The following is a 22,714-nucleotide window of genomic DNA, read 5'->3' as shown; positions in this document are numbered from 1 at the left end:
GCCCTGAAATTGTTGAGGTGTATTTGAACAACTAAAAATTGACAATACATTTGATACTATTTGATACCGTATAAAAAACCATCACTTATAACTATTGATTAGATTCAAAGAAAAATAAAACAACAAAAAACAAAATGTAATTATATTGTATAGCCGTATACAAATACTATGTTGTTGGATTTACTCCAAAAACAAAAGGAAATGTTGTTGGATAACAAAATAGCTGTTTAAATAACCTTTCCCATAATTGTTTTCCATAATTAATGTAAGGAAAAAAATATTGACTGGAAGCAACGACTTGAAAGTCAATTTAGTAACATTGTTGTGAAGACATGTGACGAAGATACAGCTATCAACCATGTCATTATGAATGTCATTCTTCAAAAATTATCAATGTGATTCAAATGTGAAAATTTGTTGTTCACATAGTAGCTTAATCTTCTAATCGGTCATGATTCAAATGTGAGTATTTACTTTTATGTATGAACTAAATATTAAATATATAAAGAAATGTAAGACCCGTTTTTACGTTAATTACAAATTGAATACTCAATTTCTTATCATTAGAGTTAGAGTCAATTTTGGCAAGGCGAAACCACTGGTTTATAGAATATATAGTTTACAATCTCTTTTGTTTTTGAAGAAACAAAATTAGCTCATCTAAATTAGTACTAGGGAGAATCAAACATGAGATCTTAAAGAGGAGCACATTCTAAAGTCCCAAGCCAACACCACCAGACCAACCCAAATGAGTTTTAGTTTACAATCTCTTGTGTTTTTTCACTATAGGCTTACAAAATGGATTGGAATCTTCGAATTGTCATGTTTAACCTAATTTTTTTAGTTCAACACTTAAGATGGGATAAGAGTGCAGCCGATGGATTGACCTGTCATGTTTTGTAATTTGATTTTTTTTATTCATCAATTTTTAGTGTGATTAATGATATAACATTTATGTTTTTTTTCCTAACTTGTAGACTATTTTATTTCAAAACATACCTAAAAGCGAATATATTTCATACATTTTTTATTGACGGACTAAACCATCAACCCAATGATAGGGCGGGTGAGATTTTCAACTCATTAAATCTCATCTTGCCCTGCCATGCTGTGTTTTAGACATGTTAATGGTGGGGGTAGAGCAAAGCAGGACAGGCGGCTGACCAGTTTTGTCACCTATGATTTTCGTGTATCGTAATTGCTTTATAAACTTCATGTTTGTATTGGTGTCTTCCTCTCATGTCTTTCCAACTTGATAGCGGTTCTCTTTTGCATTCTACATTTGGTCAGTCATCATAAGATCATAGGACCTATCCGTTTGAGTTTGAAAGCTACGAAAACTCGTTGGCATATTCTGGTTGGATGTTTTGTTGTATAATTCAACTACCAAGTAGTTCGAGGTAATGTTAGTTAGTAACTAACTAGTTTGTTGTGAATCAGTTCGCTTACTTGTTATTTAAGTAAGAGATCAAGTCTATAAATACTTATGTAATCATACCATAAAAACTACTCAATTCATAATCAATAACGTGGGGGTTTGTAACGTGGGGGTTTGTGGCCTATTACGAAGCCTATGATATTAGAGGTGCAAAATTTGCAGGAGCTGTTTTTTTGTTTTGTTTTGAAGCCTATGCTGCTAGCTCTCATGCTTTTCATGATATTCTCGTGTATTACCTCTTTTGATGTAAATGAAATGACATAATTTTACTTGGGTAAAAGAAAAGGCTTTAGGGAGGTTAAAGACTTTTTAGTACCATATGGCAGTGAAAGATAGTTATGAATTATGATACCAAAATTACAAATGGTGCCAAGAAATTAAATTCTTACAATCTTTTCCATTTATCACAAACTTAGTAAAGTAAATTCCAATGTGTGAAAATCATGAAAATAATTACATAACAGCGGAAAACAACACAGCTATAAATCTGAACAAGAACAACAATGCATTAGTTGGAAATAAAAAAATAAAGCCGTTACTGATAAAAAGTTGGATGGCAAGGAAAAAAAGGTTAGATAGACAAAGAAAAAGAATATAATTAATTTCAAGCTCTTTTGTGTGTGACATTAGAAACACAACAGTCTCCTTAAGCGAAGTCAACAGTGCACCTCTTGTCTTTGTAAATAGATAAGAGGGTGCCATTAGATCCCACACCCGCATCACAGGTTGCGTGCATCCTGTGGCGCTGGCTTTCCCATGAGGATATCTTAAATTTAATCACAGTAGTCAATTCCAAAATAAACATCACCGTACCATCAGCCCCATCGTTCTGGATTTCTGTCCAACCTTGACTATTAACGGTCAACGTGGCACCATTGAAAACTCCGTTCACTTTTGTAGTGTTTTTTGGCCCTTGATAAGATGGAAAAGGTATCTGCATCGACCCGATAACATTATTTCTGTAATAAAGTGACCCTTCCATAGCTTCGTAGTAAACCCCGATATTCTGGTTGGAATTTCGGGCGTCTACTTTGAAGGTTATTTGGGCATTTCCGAACCCAGTTTGTTGTGCTAGACCCGTTAAAGTGAAGTCACGCATAAAAAACCTAGGCCGATGTGGACGTAGACTTAGCCAGACGATGAAGGTGATGAGCCCAATGATTGCAAGGAGGCTCAAGAAAACGGTGCATACCATTTTGGTAGCACGGGTTGTGAGGCTATCTTGAACCCGTTGGAGGTAGTATTTGGTGGAATGATGGCGCTTTATGGGCTTCGGGGTTGGGTGTGGTCCCGGGTGTGAACCTGGGACATGGTGAACGGGTATGTGATCGTTTCCGTACATTTTTTGTTTTGTTTTTGTGGGTGATATTGGGAGATGAAAAAATGATGGAGTTTGAGAAATGAGCTATGTTTGTGGTTGTGGTTTTGTAGTTAAGTTGAATAGAGGAAATAAAATATATATGAAGGAAATGAACTTTGAACTTTGAGTATGTGCATGGAAGAAGGAAAGAATAAGCTTTATGTGTTGCAGTAGCATGGTATTTGTCTCCTTTGCTAAGAAAAAACACATTCTTTTACTCTGTCATGCCTTTTCCGTCACGTTTGAATCTTTGAGGAAGTATAACTCATACTTCAATCGTTTGCTGTTAACATTTCTTCAAAAAAAAAAAAAAAATCGTTTGCTGTTAACATTGAACAGGATTAACCATAATCAGTAAGGAGGCAACTTCCAGTTTTTCTTTTTATGGATGATTATTGTATATGGAAAAAAGGAATTTTATCGTGAGAATTTCTATAGTGCATGTTCAAATCAATATGTTTAGGTATATGAGTTATTATTTAATAAAAAATATTTAATATCATTTGAAAAATTGTAATAACCAAATATTATTTGAGAAAAAAATATAGAAAAAGGAAAAAAAAAAAATCTAACAACTACTACTTTCATTTTTGTCATTCAAAAAAATTAAGAAAAAAAATATTAGCATAATGTTTATAGACAATGAAAGTACTTTTTAAATATTTTTCTTCAAGTACAAGGGTTTACAAATAGTTATTTGGTTCACAAATTGATCATTAATCTTACTTACTAAAACTTAACCCCTAAAGCTAACCCTAACCCTAATATTTTCCCCCCATTTTTCCCTCCACTTTTCTAAGTCATTGGATCTTGCACATTTAGACGCCATTCAATTTTAGCCATTGATCATATTTCATATTTATCTCTTCTATTTTCCAAAACAACTATTTAATATTCATCTCTTCTATTTTCCGAAACAACTATTTCATATTTATCTCTTCTATTTTCCGAAACAACTATTTCATATTTATCTCTACTTCCAAAACAAATTGGCCCTACAACTATTTCATATTTATCTATAGCCCTATTTTTCCGAAACAACTATTTCATATTTATCTCTTCTGTTTTCCGAAACAACTATTTCATATTTATCTATAGCCCTATTTTTCCGAAACTAGGGATGGCAAAGCGGGCCGGCCCGCCCCATTTAGGCCCGTCCCGTCTAAGCCCGCTAAAAACGAGACGAGACGAGCCGAGTCAAATTTTGTGACCGAGTCCAAAATCTCACCCCGCCCCGTTTAGTGGCGGGCTTGCGAGTTGGCGGGCCGGCCCGCCAAACAAAAACTTTTTATTTTTATTTTTTTTACAACTTAATTGTTAAAAAAAAAAACTATGTTGCTATTATCATAAAAAAATATAAAAGAATAGGTAGCAAGTAAATTTGTGAAAAACAAGATAATTATCGAATTGTCGAATTCAACATCATAACTAATAGCAAAATAAGGTAAATGCGCAACATAAAACAATTAATAAAATAAATCCAACAACCAAATTATAAAATAAGTTTCAAAATAAATAAACTCAACGACCAAGATAAATCCAAAAGCATAAAATAAGTCTCAAAATATATCTAACAACCAAAATAAATCCAAAAACATAAAATAAGACTCAAAATAACAAATTGAAACACGAGTTAAGCGGGCCTCCCCGCCACGCCCCATGCCCGTCCCATTTCCAACGAGTTAAGCGGGCCGGGCCGCCCCGCCCCGTGCCCGCCCCGTATTTTAACGAGACGAGACGAGCCGAGCCAACTATAGAAAGCGAGTTCAAAACTTCGACTCAGCCCGCCAAAAATAGCGGGCCAAACGGGCCGGGCCGGCGGGTCAGACCCGTTTTGCCACCCCTATCCGAAACAACTATATCATATTTATCTCTTCTGTTTTCCGAAACAACTATTTCGTATTTATCTCTACTTCCGTAACAAATTGACCCTATTATCTCTTCTGTCTTACGCAAAAACTCCTTCATATTAATTTGTGTCATGTGTTTCATCCTTATCAATGTGTCAATCTTTAGTTAACAGAATGTCCTATTTTTCCATGCTTATCAGTATGTCAATCTTTAGTAAACAAAATCGCATATTTTTTATGCAGAGAAGTCAACACAATGTGCATAACAAATTATGTTATTTCCTAAAAATAGCGAGTATTTCAATCTTTCATGCTTATCAAGATGTCAATCCTTAGTAAACATAGTATGTCAATATTAATTTCAGGCTGATTCATATTAATCCTTATCCTAAAATGTTGGTCATTTCCTAATTTTGTTCCACTATTTTGTGCTTAACGTGATAAGTAATACTCTTTATTGCTTAACCATCATATCCTACTCACACGTATTGCACCATTTTCTATAAATACATCATAACCTATTAGCCAGACCTTCTCAATCTAAGCAAGCATTCTCTTTCTTGGAAAGGAAAAAACCGGCCAATGATGTCTGCCAAATACACTCCAATCTCAGCTGTTTCTGGAGGAAGAAAGAACCTCAAAATGTGTGTGCGAGTTGCTCATATTTGGTTGATTCGAGAGAAGAAGGTCCCCACTAGCATCATTTTCATGAACATGTTACTGGTCGATGAAAAGGTTTTTACATGTTTGCACTCTTAGCTTTAAAATTAAACTAATGTCATCGTTGTTTTTTAGTTATGTAATTTAACCAACTGTTTACTGATGTTGTTGTCGTCAATAGGGTGGACGTATTCACGCCACAGCTAGAAAAGATTTGGTGGCAAAGTTCAGGTCCATGGTTGAAGAAGGGGGTACATATCAGCTTGAAAATGCAATTGTAGGTTTTAATGAAGGTCCTTATAAGGTAACTTCACACAAACATAAGCTTAGTATGATGCACAATTCAACTTTTACCAAAGTACACTCGCCTGCTATCCCTATGAACGTTTTTGAGTTCAAGCCGTTCAATGAAATTCTCTCTTCAACTGTCGAGGAAGTGTCTACGGGTAAGACTTCAAAGACTTCAATTCTGAATGTGCGTTGTACATTATTACTACCTATAAGCATTCCTTTAGGAATTTCATACATTTGTTATTTGTTTTTGCTTTTGTATACGTAATTTCAGATGTTATTGGTCATGTAATTGAAAGAGGTGATATAAGGGAAACTGAAAAGGATGGAAGGAAAAGCAGGGTTATTGATCTCACTTTAGAGGATCTTGAGTAAGCTTTGTCTGTTTCTTTGTAGCTGGTTCATGTAATATAATTTTCATATACCTTATGTTCCTGAATTGATATTTTGGTAATATTTTATTACAGAAACAACCACTTGCATTGCTCTCTTTGGGGTGAACATGCTGACAAAATTGTGACCTTTTTTGGCAACCATGACAACCACACACCTACTATATTGATATTGCAGTTCTGCAAGACATGCATGTATTTAGGTATGTCATGTTTTAAGTTTGTGCTTTCTGCTGATATCAAGAATGAAATGTGAAATTATGTTCACTTGCTGTCGAATTTTTGAAAAATTAGGTGCTATGGGAGTTGCTAATGTGTTTAACGGGACTAAGCTGATACTTAATGGCGATTTGCCTGAAGTCGCTGCGTACATGACAGGGTAACCATTTACATTTTTATATGTTATAGAATAAAGGCAAGTTTTTTTGGTCGTAATTAAGTTGTTTGGAGGTCCTACCATCGTTTATGGGTCGCTTATTTGGCATACGACCTTAAAGATATCCACTAACAATAGTTTTCTGATGGCATGTTAGAATTTGTAATAAGTAAGAAAGTTTGAGAAGATGTGCACACAGAAAAGGGCAGCACAATATTAATAGTAACACTGTCAAATATTATTGTCCAATTATTATCAATAGGTTACATGAGTTATATGTTGTCGTCCCTTACCTTGCTACTTGAGTCTCGCTACTCTTCTATTGACATTGGTGCCCTTTTATTAGAATGAAAAATGCATCAATACAGTTAACCCGAAGTGTCAGCCAGATTTCAACGAACAGCTCCGCGTCTTTATCAGATGACTTACTCAACACCAACCGAATGACAATTGAAAGCATGATTGAGTCAACTGAGGTGGCTATCTGTTTAATGAAATTTTTAGATGTATTTTTGGATTCATCTTTGTAATTTTTGTTCAATATTTTTATGCAAAAAGCTACGAAATATTTACAGATATGTCAAGGTTCGGTGCTTGCCACTATATGTGAGATCGAAACTGGGGTTGATTGGTACTTTTGATCATGCACCCAGTGTGCTTCATTGGCCACCGTTGACAATGGAGTGCTCCGTTGTCGCAAGTGTAAAACTTGCAAGGGTGTAGTCCCAAGGTAAACAAATTTTATCCGAATATAATTTTTGTTTTTATCATGCGTGGAATTATATTGATATAGTTGATTATTTGATAGGTTCAAGTTGCATGTCATCGTGATGGACGACACAGGGTCCACTACTTTTGTTCTTTTTGATCGCCAGGTGACCCAGTTTATTGGGCATAATGTGTAAGACTTGATCAATGAACGTGATGAGGTAGTCGTGTATTATATAATTGTATAAATGTGTGGTCTATATATGAGGTATATCTACCGACGAAAATTTGTGCTAACATTTTATTATTTTTGAGCAGGGAGCAGTAGGCAATGATTATCCTGCTGATTTTAATGTGCTGATTGACAAGCAAATTCTTTTCAAGGTTGAGGTTGGTGAAGGAAATGTTGTAAAGAAGTATCGAAATTATGTCGTAAAGAAGGCATCTGATGATGTTGGTGTCAATGAGCAGTTTATGTTTAAGTATAATTTGAAGGTAGAACATAACTGATATTACGGTTTTATAATTGTTATAGAATAATGCACATAAAGGAAGAATCGTGTTGCTAATTGCTTCCCTTTATTGATGTATACGTGATAGAAACCCGACGATGGATCTGTTGTTGAGCTTAGTGTGGATGGTGCTGCGCCAAACAATTCAAATGTTCAGATGGTAATTATTACATTAATCTTTCATGAGTCCGTAAAGGTTTAATCCGTAACACAATTGATCAAATTGTTTGTCGCCAATGTCTGCAGGATGTACCAGAGGTTGAGGAGTCATGCAGCAATACATGTGTGATTGACACACCAACCACCAAAACAGGTGCTAAGAGGTCCTCTAATAGCATTGACTCTGTGGCTGTTGATGATGATGAAGCTGGCCAGACGTCGGTCACAAAACCTACCAGAGTTGTTCGTGTCAAAATTGAGCACAAGGACGACAAAGATGTTTAGCTTGCTCGAATGCTGGAGCCGTTTGCTTTGTTATCGAATTCCTTCAATCTGCATAAATCAGACATTAAATAATATGTGTTTTTTCCTTTTGTTTTTTACAGTTTGGTTTTTAATTTTCTTCAAGTTGCTATGTCTGCTATATTTACTTAGCTAAGGAAACTTTTTCCAGTCCACCTAAATAAATTTATTCATTGGCATAAATATTATTTCAAAAATTTATTATCATTGTCTTTTATTAGAGCTTCGACCTCTAAATGTACGAAATTTATTTTTAGATCTACCTCCGGAAGGTGATAATATTTTTCTGAATGTTAGATAGTCATTCACCAAGTTGGTATGCTGGATGAAGAAAACTCAATACTGATTTGGCTTGAGTAACTAGATCCCGCACATTCACATGTTAAATTAAAAGTACAGATTGACAAAACCAAGTTAGTATGCTTGCCTTTGCTTAGTATGTGTTTAAGCGAAGGAACATTTTATAATGTTTTAAACAAGTATGTAAAAAATTATTAAAAAATTTAAAATTTTAAGCTTAATTAAACAAATTTTAATTTAATAGGGACTAAAACTACGTGCTGAAACTTTTTATAGGAACCAAAATGTATCAAAAAAATTTATGAGGACTAAAAACGAAATTTGATATATTTATAGGGACTAAAAACTTAATTAATTCTTCGTTTTATTATGTATCAAATTATTCCGGCCCGTGAGACCCGTGCGATGCACGGGTCGGCGTTCTAGTTTATTACTTAAGAAAGCAATTGTATCAAAACCCTTTAATTTGTCAATGTATGGTACAAACTCATCTTTATTAGTATATATTTTTCACCCACCCTTTCTAATATATTTTTCTATCTCTTCTTTCTTTTTTATTTATAAGAAATCAACTGATAAGGATCCAAAGGTTATATCCTTTTAGATATTAAAGGGTTTTTGAAACAAGCCCTGAATCCAGAAAGAGATAGGTTTGTATGTATGTTTCATCTTTAGCCAAGCTTAAAAGTGACAGAAAGGATTATGATCTTGCAGTTAACTTATAATTACATAGTGAATGGGTTGTTATTCCGCCGGGAATAAGTTATAAAGGTTTCGTATAGTGTTGCATAAAGCATATATACGGATTCTAGTTGAGAAGGTCAAGGCATCTACATATTACTACTCCTTAAAAAAAGGCATCTACATATCTGGGGGGCTCGTGTATATCCCTATATATTCTGTATAAATTATTATTGGTTGTCATATGCATATATTTTCTTCACTTTTTTTTTTATTACTGTCTTCGTCCGAAATTATATGATTTTTTTATCATTTCAAAGAAATTAAGAAGTGCAGTTAATATTGTATGGAAATGATATATTATGTGTTTTAAAAAATATATATTATGAATTGTTTTGCAAAATTGTCCTTGATAAATGGTATCAAAAAGATAAATTAATGAATTGAAATAAGTAAAAGTAATAAATAGTTAAGAGTGCAATAAAAAAAATAACTTTAATACTTCATTGGTATTGTAAAATGACTTAGCTTATAATTTAGGACGGATGGTGTAGATAATAACAAACATATATTTTAATTTTAACTTCTTTTAAAAAAACAAAAATATTTTAAGAAAAAAAATAACATAACTTTTTTTAAGGAATATTTTTTTTTGAAGCAATAATTTATTTTTATTTTGTTATTGGTCTAATGGTCAACACATATTCAAATAAACGCACATGAAGATTAAGGAATATATTGACCTGGGTTCAAATCCAAAATTCCACATGAAATATTTTTATGGAACAAATTTCTTCACAATGAGAGTGTATAATTTATAATCCAGAAGAAAAAATATCTTCAGATTTTATAATCTGAATGCCCTATATACATGCTTTAAAGTAAAGTGTATAGGGGGTGTTCAGATTATCAAATACAGAGTACCATTTTTCCAGATTATAGAATAAGAATTGGTGAACCCGTTTAGGTTGACCTAGTGGCGTTGACTTGGAATCGTGAAGTGTCTTTCTCTCAAGGTCTCATGTTCAATTATTCTTAGTGTTAATTTTGGTGGAACTAAGTCCATACAGAGCTATGTTCTGGCTTTAGATGTGGCCCCCCGCAAGTGGACAATGGGATTGTACCTCTTTAATTAATTGGTCTTTGGATCAGATACTAAACAGAAATAGTTAAAAGCATTTTTTTCACAAAAAATGTAGAGAAAAATCTCATTTCATATTTATGATTCGAAAATCTGAGGACATTTTTGAAGAGTGTGTGAGAAAAATGTAGGGTGGAAAAAGAAATTCTTTAGACTAAATTATGTGTTGTTTTGGTTGAGACCTAAACCAAGTGTTTGTACTGTGTTGCTTGCTGAATCCTGCTCTTTACCCAAATCGTTTCGCTCATTCCCAAAGTAAAATACCAAACTACCCCTACGCATATTAAGTTACGCTAGTGCAAATACTAACGCAAGTTAACATGCGTTACGTAGGTTAACATGCGTTAGTATTATTTGTTGAAAACACTACGCACTACAAGAATTCCCCAATCTACTAACCAATACAAAATTGCATTACTGAGGGATTTAGGCCCTCAGTAATTACTGGAGGAATAAACCTTCAGTAACATCCAAAAAACCCTCAATAAAGTTACTGACGGAAAAATCCCACAATAATTCAGTGAGTTAGATTACCGACGGATAAATCCGTCATTATTTTCAATAAAGAACCTACGAATTATTACTGAGGGATATAATCCGCCAATAATGTAAACACATATGTCTTTGCTTTACTGAGGGAGATAATCCGTCAATAATGGTATAACGGAATTATATAATCCGCCAGTAATTCAAAAGATCCGCCAGTAATGTTGTTATTTACGAATCCGTCAGTAGCGCATACAGTCCGCCAGTAATTAAAGCAACAATCCGCCAGTATTGAAACCAAATCCGCCAGTAATGGTCGGTTGCTATTAATAATCAAATTCGTCAGTATTGAAACCAAATCCGCTAGTAATTATAAAGTAATATTGAAAAAAAGAAGGAAGGGAGGCGTTTTTTTTTAGAAGGGGGATAATTTTCATCTTCTCTTCTCTCTCGGGTTCAACCACCGAACCCACACCCTCCATTAACCAACTTCCAGAAAAGCTTCCTTCCATGAATCAAGCCATGCATGTGTAGTAATTCGTTTCTTTTCATCTCTTTTGGTTGATAGAAGATGGAAATTCCAGCACAAGAGGAACAAAAGCAAAAGGGAAAATCAATTGAAGAAAAATTGGAGTTTTAGGAAGCTTTCACCATCCACTACAATCTTGTTGTTTCTTTCCTCTAATAAGGTGAATTTCTCAACTTAAGCTTCAATTTTAGAAATGGGAAACTAAGATTCTTTCTTAGGTTTAGAGAAATTGACATGCAAGAGAATATAGCTTAAAACCCTAATAGGTCCCTGTTAGTGGTTTAGTGTTCTTGTTGCTAATATTTGGCGTTGAAATTGAGATTGTAAGTAGATTAAGTTGTTTTGCTGCTGCCATGATTTTGTTTGTTTTGTTTCATTAATATTATAAATTGTTAAAAAGAATAGGTTTAATCTTAGAGTTTGGATTTAATGTGCATGGTGATTAGAATTGCGTTTAGAAGTGCAGCTAGAAGTGCGTAAAAATACTCCCTATAATTACTAAATCATCTGTACTATAATAATATATAGATTGTTGATTTTTTTCCTTCTAATTTTGATTTGATAATAGTTACATGTTTAAAAGATTATTCAGTCTTTGCTATTTTTTAATTGATTTGATAATTTTTGTTCCTATAGATTGTCAATACTTCAAATCATTTTTTATGTCCAATACACAATGTTGAGTGTTGACAAGAGTTTGTTGATTTGAGAGTCATTGTATAAACCATGTGTGTTTTTGGAGGTGGGTTTTGAGTAGGATGTCGGTGCCGAGTTGTCTATTTTACGAATGGTGTTGGAATCCTTTTGAGTGCCTTGATAGAAAATTGTTGACGCGGTAAAGACTTGGCAGCAGTGGAGTGTTGTTAGCTTCTGTTTATGCGGTCTAGGCAGTGGTGGAATGGCTTTGTTCGACCTGACCAGTTAGTTTTATTGTTGGGTGTTGTTTTTTGGGCTGATGGGTCTACATTTGTGGTTTTTGGGAAGGCCTGAGGTCCTGCTGTGTGTGTGTGCTTGCTGTCCCCAGCTGTTTTTGCTGGTTGCAGCTAGTGCAGCAACACCAGTTCATTTATTTTGGTAGGGCTGTTCTGTTTAGTTTCTGTTGTTTGTGGGAGTGAGGCATGTCTATGCGTGTTAGTTTGCTATATGTATATTCTGGCCTCATTGCTTGTGGCAGAGACTTTGGTGAGGTTTTTAATTGGGGTGTTACGCATATTGGCGGCACTTTGTATTTTTTCCTTTCGCCGCGAGCTTTAGTGCTTCTTGCACTTCTTGCAGAGACTTTAGTGATATATAGCTTTTGGAGTGAGATAATTGACCTTTTTGAAACTAATTGTCTTGAATTTGATGCTATATGTATGTCTGCGTAATGTAATGTGGTTAGAATTTAGAAGCATTAATGTTTTTTGAGTTTGATCAAAATTTTCCCAATTTAAGAGTAGATTTTGGATAAGTTTAAGCATTGTTACAAACCTTATCTTACAATCAGAGATTTAAGCTTTGTCACCCTGTGATATAATGTTGCTAGTTTAATTAAAGAAGTTTGAAGTAGTGCCACATTGTGTTCACTTACATAGCTCTCAATCTGATGGAAATGTTATATAATGGAAAGATTACATAGAGATGTCACATAGGCAGAACTCTTACGGTTTTAACATAATTAAAAATTGATAATGTTTTATGTTGCAGCCAAATTGAACTTTAGTTACTAAAATTTTGTAACTAACGTTTTTTTTTTCTTCATGTTTTTTACTCATAAAGCCTGTGGTGGATGCTTTTGATCCAAGATTGCTAATAGCTCCCCCAATGTTCCATGTACTAGACTTCGGTAAAATGAAGGTAAGAATCAGCTTATCTTTTTCCTAAGAGTGTTTTATTCCTGTATTTTACGTAGGTCATTTTGGCAGTTAACAATGAAGTTTTTGCAAAATGAGAATAATAAATTCCATCATTAGATTTATTTTAATACAATTAACTTATTGTATTTTTTTTTTTTGTGGCTTTGTCTTCTGATGATCATTGTATTTTTTTGGACTGGATGATGATCATTATTGAGTTGTTCTTTGGAAGAAGAAATTTCTTTAAAACTATATTAAAAAGCCATCTTTTATTTCTGGCTGGATATCATTACTTTGTACAAATGGTCTATTGTTGGTTGTTGACTTGATTGTATTTATTCCTTATGCTATTCTTTCAATGCTTGAAGTGAAGTTGCCAATGAATTTTGACCAGATCACTCTTTGTTCTATAGGAAGAAGAATTGTATGAAATTGACATTCCTCTGAGATTCGTTGCCTCTGTGGGCACCAGAGTACATGGGTTAGCATGTTGGTTTGATGTATTATTCAATGGAAGGTAAACATTCCTCTTCATTAGTAATAAAGTCTAACAAGTTTTTATTCAACTAGGTTTTGTTATTGTTGCTATCTGTTGATTTGTTTCAATTATTACAAATTTACAGTACTGTGCAAAGGTGGCTTACCACTGCTCCTGGTTCACCCACAACCCATTGGTACCAGTTACGCTGTGTTCTCTCTCAGCCAATTTATGTCATGGCAGAGCAGGAAATTACCGGCAGGCTTCATTTGATTGCCCACAATGCACAGAGTTATACAATATATTTAACATTGTCTGGTTGGTATTTGTATCATTTCTTTTTCTTTTATTGCTATACTAGCATGAGGTGCATCATGTCGTTAACTAGAAAAATTTAAATTTGCATTAGCTAAAATGTGGGGTCCTGGTGCTGAACAAGGAGGGATTCTTCAAACATCTTCTTGTAAGCTTGATCTGAAAGAAACCTACTATAGAATGTCTAGGGTAAGATTGTTACATAGAATTGCCACATAAACATAAAGACATAGAAGAAGTCATGTTTAGTTTATATATAGAAGATAGATGGTAGATAGATCAATATAGATATAGATTTGGTCATCAACCTATACATAAGCTAAGTATAATTGTATAAATGCTGTAAGGTCAAAAGTCATATGCGTAGAAACATATCTGATTGTATAATCCAGATTTAAGCTTTGTTACAAACAATATATGGCTGTTAGAAAACTGGATAAAAATACTCGCAATTATGATGTATCTAATGTATTATTTTTTTTGTGCATACTGAATATTGTACACTGATGTATGTTTTTCTGCACGGCTGACCTGCATATTTTGGTGTTAGGGAGTGTTTGAATTTCTGTTTTGGCAGTGTTTATGATTGTTATGGATGATTGTTTCTTTTCAAGGTGTTTCGTCTTTAGCGTTGCCCTTGTATTTCTTTTCTTTGCGAGAGTTGGTAGTTCTTATAACTTCCTATGCTAATAAAAATTTGATGATCCAAAGATTAATATAGATGTTGAGTGTTTTGAAGGAGGGTCGACTTGTTGGGGACTGGTGGCTCGCAACTATGAAGGCATTGTTAGTGCAACAGTCACTTTGAGAGAAAATATAAAGACATCACCACTAATGGCAGAAGCAATGGGATTGAGATGGTGCCTAAAGTGGATCAAAGAGATGGTGCCTATTTGTGCACCTTCAGAAAAAGCTAAATAGTAAGTTCTTGTAATTTATAATCGAGTCAATTTTTTTTTGCCTCTAATCTGTATCATCGACGCTTAATTTTATTTGTGAGCAGCATTCTGTTCTCTGTTGCTGTTCCTTTGGTTCCTTATTCCGGTTTGTGGAAGAGGAGGAAATAGGAGCGAAGATCACCGAGAGGGAGATCAAGATCAAATTTGTCCGAATATTATGATAATTAGTTTTTTTCTTAGTTTTCTAGATTGTAGGAATATTATTAAAATATTTATGATTTTGTATGAAAATTATTTATGTATTGTACAAATATTATAATGATATGTGGTTTAATTAATTTTTCGTATTAAATAAAAAAAATTATTTCTTTAATTTATTTGTGTTTATTTAATTTTATTTCTCTAATTAAAATCGAAAAGTGGGGGAAGGGATCAAAAAAAAAAAAAGGTGAAGTACATTACTGGTGGACATTTCCGTCAGTAATGCAAATTCGATTAACATTACTGGGGGGATAAATCCGCCAGTAATATTATGACAAATCTGAATCTACATTACTGAGGGATTATTCCGTCAGTAATTACTGGCTGAATAATCCGTCAGTAATTACTGACGGAATAATCCCTCAGTAATGCTTTGTCAGGACTACATCCTCATTACTGAGGGAAAAATCCGCCAGTAACATTTCTGACGCTCATATTACTGAGGGACTCGAATCCGCCAGTAATGCGTATTACTGAGGGATTTTTTGCATTACTGGGGGATTATTTCCACCAGTAATAACCAAAATTCTTGTAGCGGCATGTTAACATGCGTTGGTGTTATTTGTAAAAAAAAATAACGCATGTTAACAAGCGTTAGTGTAATGGAGTGCGTGAGTTAACTCACGTTTCCATTTGCACTGGCGTGAGTTAACTCACGTTCATAGCAGAAGCAGAAACTGCATGCATGCATGCAGTAACAGAACAAACTTTTGATAAGTCTAGAAAGACCTGTAATCACGCCACATTCATAACTTAACCAAATTACGCCAGTTTAAGAAGTTTATCGGATAATACGACATAATTGATCAAAATTAATTAAAAACATTGTTTTTCTCACAATCACATAATCACACATAAACGATCCAAACGGTCCAAATTTTACAAATACGCCGGTAATGACCCGTAATAATTTAAACACACTTAATGACACGTAAACGATCCAAAATAATTCTTTTCATATATTTATATAATATTAGTTACATATTGGCCATAAATATCAAAATTACACAATAGGCCACCAAAAAATATGTCGGGGTGTAATACCACCAAAAAATAGGACGAACACCCACCGACCCAAAAGTGTCATAACCTATCTAACTAAACTAGTGATAGTGCATAATCTCCATCTTCATCCATGACTTCGTTCTCTTGCTTTGGTTTTTCCGGGGTGTCCAAAGTAATAGGATTGTGATCATTTGTTGGTTTCTTTGGCGGCTTGGGCTCCTTAGACATGAGCTCATCGAAGGCGGCGTTTCTATCCAAAAACTGAAAAAGCCATTGCTCCGCATCACCAATCTTGTGAGTCATCCCACTCCTTAGGAGGAGGTGGTAGCGGACAATTTTCTTTCAACTTCACATGAAGAAAGTGGTCCGGAATCAAGCAAAGGCACATTATGTTGACTTGTGCGGCAAGCAAAGCATGTAAAAAAAAGTGGCGCAAAATTTCAAAATATGGGCAACAGACTGGGCAACACACTAGCGTGAGTTAACTTGCGCTAGTGTTATCTTCCTACGCAAGTTAACTTACGCACACCTCACAACTAGCGTGAGTTAACTCACGCTCAGCCCTAGCACCTACTGACAAAAATGACGTGACAGGCAGAAAAACCAGGAAAATAGGATGAGTTTTGGGGATACATTACCTGTTCTTTGATGCTTGATGAGCGTAGAAACTTGCTTCCTGACGAGTTGCAATGATTTGAAGTTGAGATTATGACCCAAAAATTCGCACTTTTTGGGTTTTTGGAGGTGGATGGAAAGAAAAAATGGTGTTTTGGGCTTGCATGCTGGGTTTTGAACTAAAAACGGCACTTAGCGTGACTTAACTCACGCTACGTGACTTAAGTCACGCTACGCAAGTTAACTTGCGTAACGCATGTTAACATGCGTAGGGGTAGTTTGGTATTTTACTTTGGGAATGAGTGAAACGATTTGGGTAAAGAGCAGGATTCTTGCTTGCTATATTGATGTTAAAAAAAATTAAGGTGGGCCATTATGCATCACATTTTTTAAGATAAGATAGAATTGAAATACAATAAAAAAGTAAAACAATTTATGCTATTTTTCCATTGTATGTACGTTTTTGTGATACTAACTACGACGAATTAACTAAATAAAAATGGATATGACTCGGTATGTAAGGTATGTGAACCGTATACGGGTACGAGTTCGTATCTGATACAGGCACTTCAACACTTTTGGAGTACCCATATTTAAGAGTTCCCGCCCCATGTTGCTCAAAACTGAGAAGAAAAAAATCGCTGGAATGTAGTTTCTTATAAGGTTTTATAGTAAAATGTAGAACATCCAAATATAGTCCCTCTGTGAGTGCAAGTCTTTTGGAGCAATACAGAGGTGCATGGCCTCACTCGTATTTTTTTTTTAGAAGTAACATATAATGCAGATTGCACGTAATAAGAATATGAGTTACAATTTTGTGAGTTTAGTTCAATTAGTAGAAACATTGTATAATGAGAAATGATAGGGTCGCACCCACTAACACTCTCTTTTAACACACCAAATAAGAATTGGACATGTGTCACACTTTTTTATTTCAATTAACTTGTAACCTGTTAAACCTGTTTCCAAACATTTTAATTTTTTTTTAATAATATAATTTAAAAGAAGAAAAAGAAGAGAGAGAGAAGAGGTAGTGAGATGCAGCCTTCTTCAATTTCCACGATGGGTTCTTTCTCTCCACGACCACGACGGTGTTCTTTCTCTCAATGACGGTGTTCGCCGGTAGTGAGATACACAGTCTTCAATTTTCACGACGGTGTTCTTTCTCTCCACGACGTTTGCCGCTCTCTTCACGACGACGTTCTTTCTCTCCACGACGGTGTTCGCCGCTCTCTTCGCCGTCAGCTTCAATCACGACGACGTTCTTTTTTGGCGTTTGAGTTGTGGTTGTCCAGAAAATATTTTTTTTTGTTAAATTGAAAAAGAAAGCTTAAATTTAAATTCTCCTGCACGTTCTCAGCTCTGGTTGAACCGAAATGAAGAAGAAATGGCATCAGGAATTGTTATTGTGTTTAAGGGTCTTTCTTTTTCCTGTTTTGGTTGTCCCCGTATTGCCTTAGCGCTGGGAGTTTGTAATTGTGGTGTTTTTGCAGCACCAATGATATAATTGATGTTGAGTTAAATAATAAAAGAACGATTTTGTTTGTTGATGGTTTGGTTGTCCTGTTAAAGAGATGCATACCACCATACATGATACTCACTATCATACATAATACTGGTTGTCCTGTGATATATGTTGTATCGAATGAAATCACATCTCCAAATTCTTGATAATCATCTCTAACTTTTGCATCCTCCCAAAATACGTTTCTTACACGATCTTCATCATCCAAATCAATTGCATAAAAAAATCTAGGATTTTCTTCTTGCATAAGCATAAAACACTCCAACATTGCTGTTGCATCTCCCGACTCTAATGCCAAACGACGACTTTTATCTAAATGATTTCTAATGTCTTTCTCCAAGCAGCCAATGTTTTCATACCCTCCATGTTGTTTGGCCATTGTGGCAAAAATTTTGGTTGTTTTCACCCCAACATGTTGTAAAGTTTCAATACAGTTCTTTTGAGACTTATTGATTCTTCTATGGCAAGGAAAATAATGTGCATATGTTGGAAAAACCTCATGATTGTGATCTTTAATGAAGCTATGAACAATCCATTTTCCATCACAATTTATTTTGACGCGTAAGCTGGCCCCACAATCCACCTTCAAACAAGGATGTGGGTTATGTGCGGTGGATGCTCTCTTATTTCCATATCTTGCAAGCATAAGTCACATCAATAAATTCCGTAGAAACCTTTGAACGCTTACTAGTTTTGATGGAAATTCCAAACCCAACAGATTTAGCATAAAGAGAGTAGAATGAGTATGCCTTTTCTTGTGACTCAAATTCCATTCCAATATAAGGTTCCTGACTATCATTAGCTCCTGAATCACCAACACATGAATCATTATTGGTAGTCTCGTTAACAACTTGCTCTCCATTCCCATCAAAAACTTGATCTCCATTACCATCGGCTGCTTCCATTAATGTCTAGTATATGATGACAGAGATAACTGCAAGAATAAACACAGACAAACCATCGTACAAAAATGAAAACCATTATAGTAATCAATCAGAATTCATAATCTCGTTAACTACACTTAAAAAACCATTTCAGAATCCTTTCGAATATGCATCTATCAACAAGAATCCAAAAATAAAGGTTCCTGAGATTAAATGAACGATTTTAATCACATAGATTAAATCAAAACATAAGAAAGGATAATCACGTATATGGTGCCAAAGACAAAAAAACAAAAAATAAACCATCTCCAACAACACTATCTTTCAAAACAGAAATTAAATGAATGATTTAATCACTTCGATTAAAGTGTGAAAATACAAGAAAGGATAATCACGTACATGGCTATTGAAGATTTGCATGGCAATAGAGAAATAAACTAACAAGTAAAGAGCGAAAATAAGTGAGAACAGGAACTGTACATACCTTTAGAGAAGATAAGTTTAGTCAATTTTGTGAAATCAACCAGTTTCTTTTTACAGAGCTTTTTATAGAGGAGAACATGAAGGGAACGTGTTTTGGGGGAGATTGAGCAAATGAGATGAAAAGTTAAAACCTAATTTAATAATTAAAAATAAAATAAATGATTTTTAACACTAAATGGTTTAACATGTTACAAGTTAATTGAAATAAAAAAGTGTGACACATGTCCAATTCTTATTTGGTGTGTTAAAAGAGAGTGTTAGTGGGTGTGACCCTAGCATTTCTCTTGTATAATATACTCCCTCTGTTTCAAAATACATGTCCAAGTCAACCATTTCACATATGCCAATGCACAATTTTGACCGTTAATATCTTTAATTATCTAAAGTAAAAAATTATAAAAATTTAATATTTTGAAAATATTTGTCGAGACAAATCAAACAACATCTTACATGCTAATATTTGTATTTATACATTAGTTAAAAAGTATGGTCAAAGTAAGTCAAGTGAATAGTGCACATTGCAAAAATTGAACATGTATTTTGAAACGGAGGGAGTATATATGAGTCAGGTTCGAACTTCGAACACTCCGCTTATTTACTTTCAAAATGTGAATTTTTAGCCACTATAACAACTTGACATAAAATAATAAGTCCACACGTTTAAAAACTATAATTCATCATATGGACTCACTATAAAGTGGTCCATTTAGCCTTGGAATATTCTACACGCCACTTTAATTGCACAATTTAGGAGAGAAAAATTGACTAAACAATTAAGAAAATTTAGAAAGCTACCTTTTCTTTTTCTTGGCCAACACAATTAGCACTTATCTGTGTTGATCCTTCCCATTGGCATTTAGTACTCTACTAATACTACCGTATATATGTAGACATTTGTTGGTGGGGTGGTGAGTATGTCAATTATATTAGTGAAATTAAAATAAGCAATGGACGATGGTATCATTGCCCCCACTAAACTTATTCTCTTCCAAGTTTTATGTATGTAATCCTAGTTAATTGTAGTTTGTACATGATCGCAAACCAAGGAAATTTTATACAATTTATTTAAGCATATATCCTCTCCTTTAACTTTTATTTTTAAGCAATTTTTCTCTTTTAATTTGGTTCTTAAATATTGAAAATGATCCGTTAATTTTATTCAAAAAAAAACTTTTTACATACCAAAATTTCTCTCTTAATTGTATATTTTTTATTGGGTCGTCATTTTTATCTGAAAAAAGGAAAAATGGGATTTGTTAATTACAGTTTATATATTATTTTTTCCTTTAAAAAAATAATGCTAGTTTTTTTCTTAAGCAGGCAAATGGGAATATGAATGTGACCACATACATGAATAACTTTTTAGCTGGGACTTGAACCGACCAAATTGTAGAGCAATATCGTTTATAGTATAACCGACCTTATCGTTCACGAAATAACATAAGGGAAATGCTATTTCAGCAACCACAAAATGAAAATTCTATTGCTACGGGAGCTCACATGTTGGAAAGCTAAATGCAAAATAATAAAATGTAAATAAGGATTATTGTGTGGATATAAAGTGGAAAACAAGCACTAAGACTAGTGCATAATTACTAATTAATTATAAACCATTTTCATAGAACACAACCATAGAAGTGTCCTTTCGGTACCAATTGGGTGTTGAGTCTAACGTAATGAATTAGTAGGTGGTAAATGATGTCCACGGTTGGTGATGTTCATAATTAGTATCTGATTATTTGATATCCAAATGAAAAAACAAAAAAAAAATCTAGTTTTTATCTTTATTTTGTTTAATTAGTCTAGTAATTAAAATTATATCTTTAAAATTAATAAGTGTAAGTTTGGTTTTGGGTTGACGAGAATTGATTTGAAAGAATACATTCTGATTAAAAGTGAGTTTGAAATGAAATGGTTTTTATTTGGATACATTCATGTGAAAATGAGTTAAACTATAAATGTGGATAAAAACTAATTCTAGAATAAAAAACTACAAATCATAGTGAATCGATTTTTAAAACAAAATAAATTCTACTTAAAAGTAAACAAACATGTCATAATCAATACACATCCAGAATTGATTTTGACTCTCTATAAGTGAAACCAAACATACAAATACTAAATGAGAATCCGGGAATTTAAACATCAACTCCTACATATATGATACAATATCTCTATTAATCGAGTGAACTTTAATTAAAACATAGAATTTATATGCTCTAAAAAAACATAATTTATCTGGTTGGACACAACCCACCGCCATACACTTTGGCTTTGTTTGGTAGTTTGGAGGGGAAGGGAGGGGATGGCTTTGGGGGGTTGGAAATATATAGAAAAATGGACAAAAAATTCACATTTTTTGAAAGAACAGTTTTTCAGAGAATGATAAACTAATACTTATGATTAATATACTTCTCATTTTAAGAATATAATAACAACATAGATTGGATTTGAAAAATTCATATAAACCCTCCATAACCCCCCAAAACCCTCCTCCAATACAATTTTTGAGTTCTCCCAAATGAGGGGGATTTTTTATTATGAGTAAAAAATTAACCTCCAAAGCCCTCTCCTCCCAATGTCTTCTATTTCTTCCACTTGCTCCTTCCTTTTTTCCAAAACCCTCCCCTCCCCTCCAAACTCCCAAACAAAGCCTTTATGTAGTGATTTTTTCCGTTGCTACCTTAAAAATCGACTTGGCTCAATTACGGACACAGAAAACTAGAAGTGTATATTTTTCATCACATGTGCGTGTGCCATTACAGAATCTCCTCTTCACCACCACCGTTACCATTCGAAGCTGTGTCATGTCTTTCTGTAACGATCATTGCATATTGAAATATATAAACCAAATATCTCTATTATTGGACATATTTGGACGTAGTTTTCAATTCTCTACTTTGTGGTGTAGCATGTATATCGATATACTTTTTTTTTTGGACGCACGCATCATTTACTTAACTTATTAAAAAAAGTAATTTGAAGCTATTAATACTCAATTTTTATTAATTTATATCGAATGAGAACGACCATATACATTTTTTTAACAAACTAAAATAGAATATATTACCAACAAAAGAAAGTTTTATCTAACATAAGATGTGTCAAAGTAAAACACAAGAGTTTAACACATTGTTACAAAACTAATAAGGAAAACGGACAAAAGGGAGCTAGTACCCAACGCCCAAGCAAGTAAAGGGACCAAACCACCAGTTTTGATACTCAAAA

General features: G+C 33.9%; 3 protein-coding genes and 1 pseudogene across 4 annotated transcripts; 2 read left to right on the top strand and 2 right to left on the bottom strand.

Annotated features, from left to right (window-relative positions):
* Positions 1-1,815: 1,815 nt before the first annotated feature.
* Positions 1,816-2,879, bottom strand: LOC146958718 (NDR1/HIN1-like protein 1). The gene has a single exon (XM_085740254.1). It carries the CDS (start codon positions 2,778-2,780, stop codon positions 2,085-2,087), a length of 696 nt encoding a protein of 231 aa, XP_085596380.1. The 5' UTR covers positions 2,781-2,879; the 3' UTR covers positions 1,816-2,084.
* A 2,279-nt stretch (positions 2,880-5,158) lies between these two features.
* Positions 5,159-8,031, top strand: LOC146958717 (uncharacterized). Its single transcript, XM_085752493.1, has 9 exons — positions 5,159-5,383; positions 5,490-5,754; positions 5,874-5,970; positions 6,067-6,194; positions 6,286-6,370; positions 7,176-7,242; positions 7,394-7,570; positions 7,676-7,747; positions 7,834-8,031. The coding sequence occupies exons 1-9, from the start codon at positions 5,231-5,233 to the stop codon at positions 8,029-8,031; spliced, it is 1,242 nt and encodes a 413-aa protein (XP_085608619.1). The 5' UTR covers positions 5,159-5,230.
* Positions 8,032-11,062: 3,031 nt separating this feature from the next.
* On the top strand, positions 11,063-15,051 carry LOC146958716 (putative histone-arginine methyltransferase CARM1). The gene is made up of 6 exons (XM_085740255.1): positions 11,063-11,346; positions 12,945-13,022; positions 13,435-13,538; positions 13,645-13,817; positions 14,554-14,734; positions 14,818-15,051. Exons 2-6 carry the CDS (start codon positions 12,990-12,992, stop codon positions 14,879-14,881), a joined length of 555 nt encoding a protein of 184 aa, XP_085596381.1. The 5' UTR covers positions 11,063-11,346; positions 12,945-12,989; the 3' UTR covers positions 14,882-15,051.
* A 2,899-nt stretch (positions 15,052-17,950) lies between these two features.
* Positions 17,951-19,741, bottom strand: LOC146958715 (protein FAR-RED IMPAIRED RESPONSE 1 pseudogene; annotated as a pseudogene). Its single transcript, XR_015024706.1, has 2 exons — positions 19,488-19,741; positions 17,951-19,053 (listed from the first exon to the last, which is right to left on the bottom strand). The product of XR_015024706.1 is annotated as a protein FAR-RED IMPAIRED RESPONSE 1 pseudogene (transcript).
* Positions 19,742-22,714: the final 2,973 nt, after the last annotated feature.

The sequence above is a fragment of the Medicago sativa genome, chromosome 1 (assembly GCF_051527215.1).
Source record: "Medicago sativa cultivar Bolivia chromosome 1, Bolivia_mono, whole genome shotgun sequence".
NCBI classification, from domain to species: Eukaryota; Viridiplantae; Streptophyta; class Magnoliopsida; order Fabales; family Fabaceae; genus Medicago; species Medicago sativa.
This window is presented reverse-complemented; position numbering and strand designations above follow the sequence as displayed.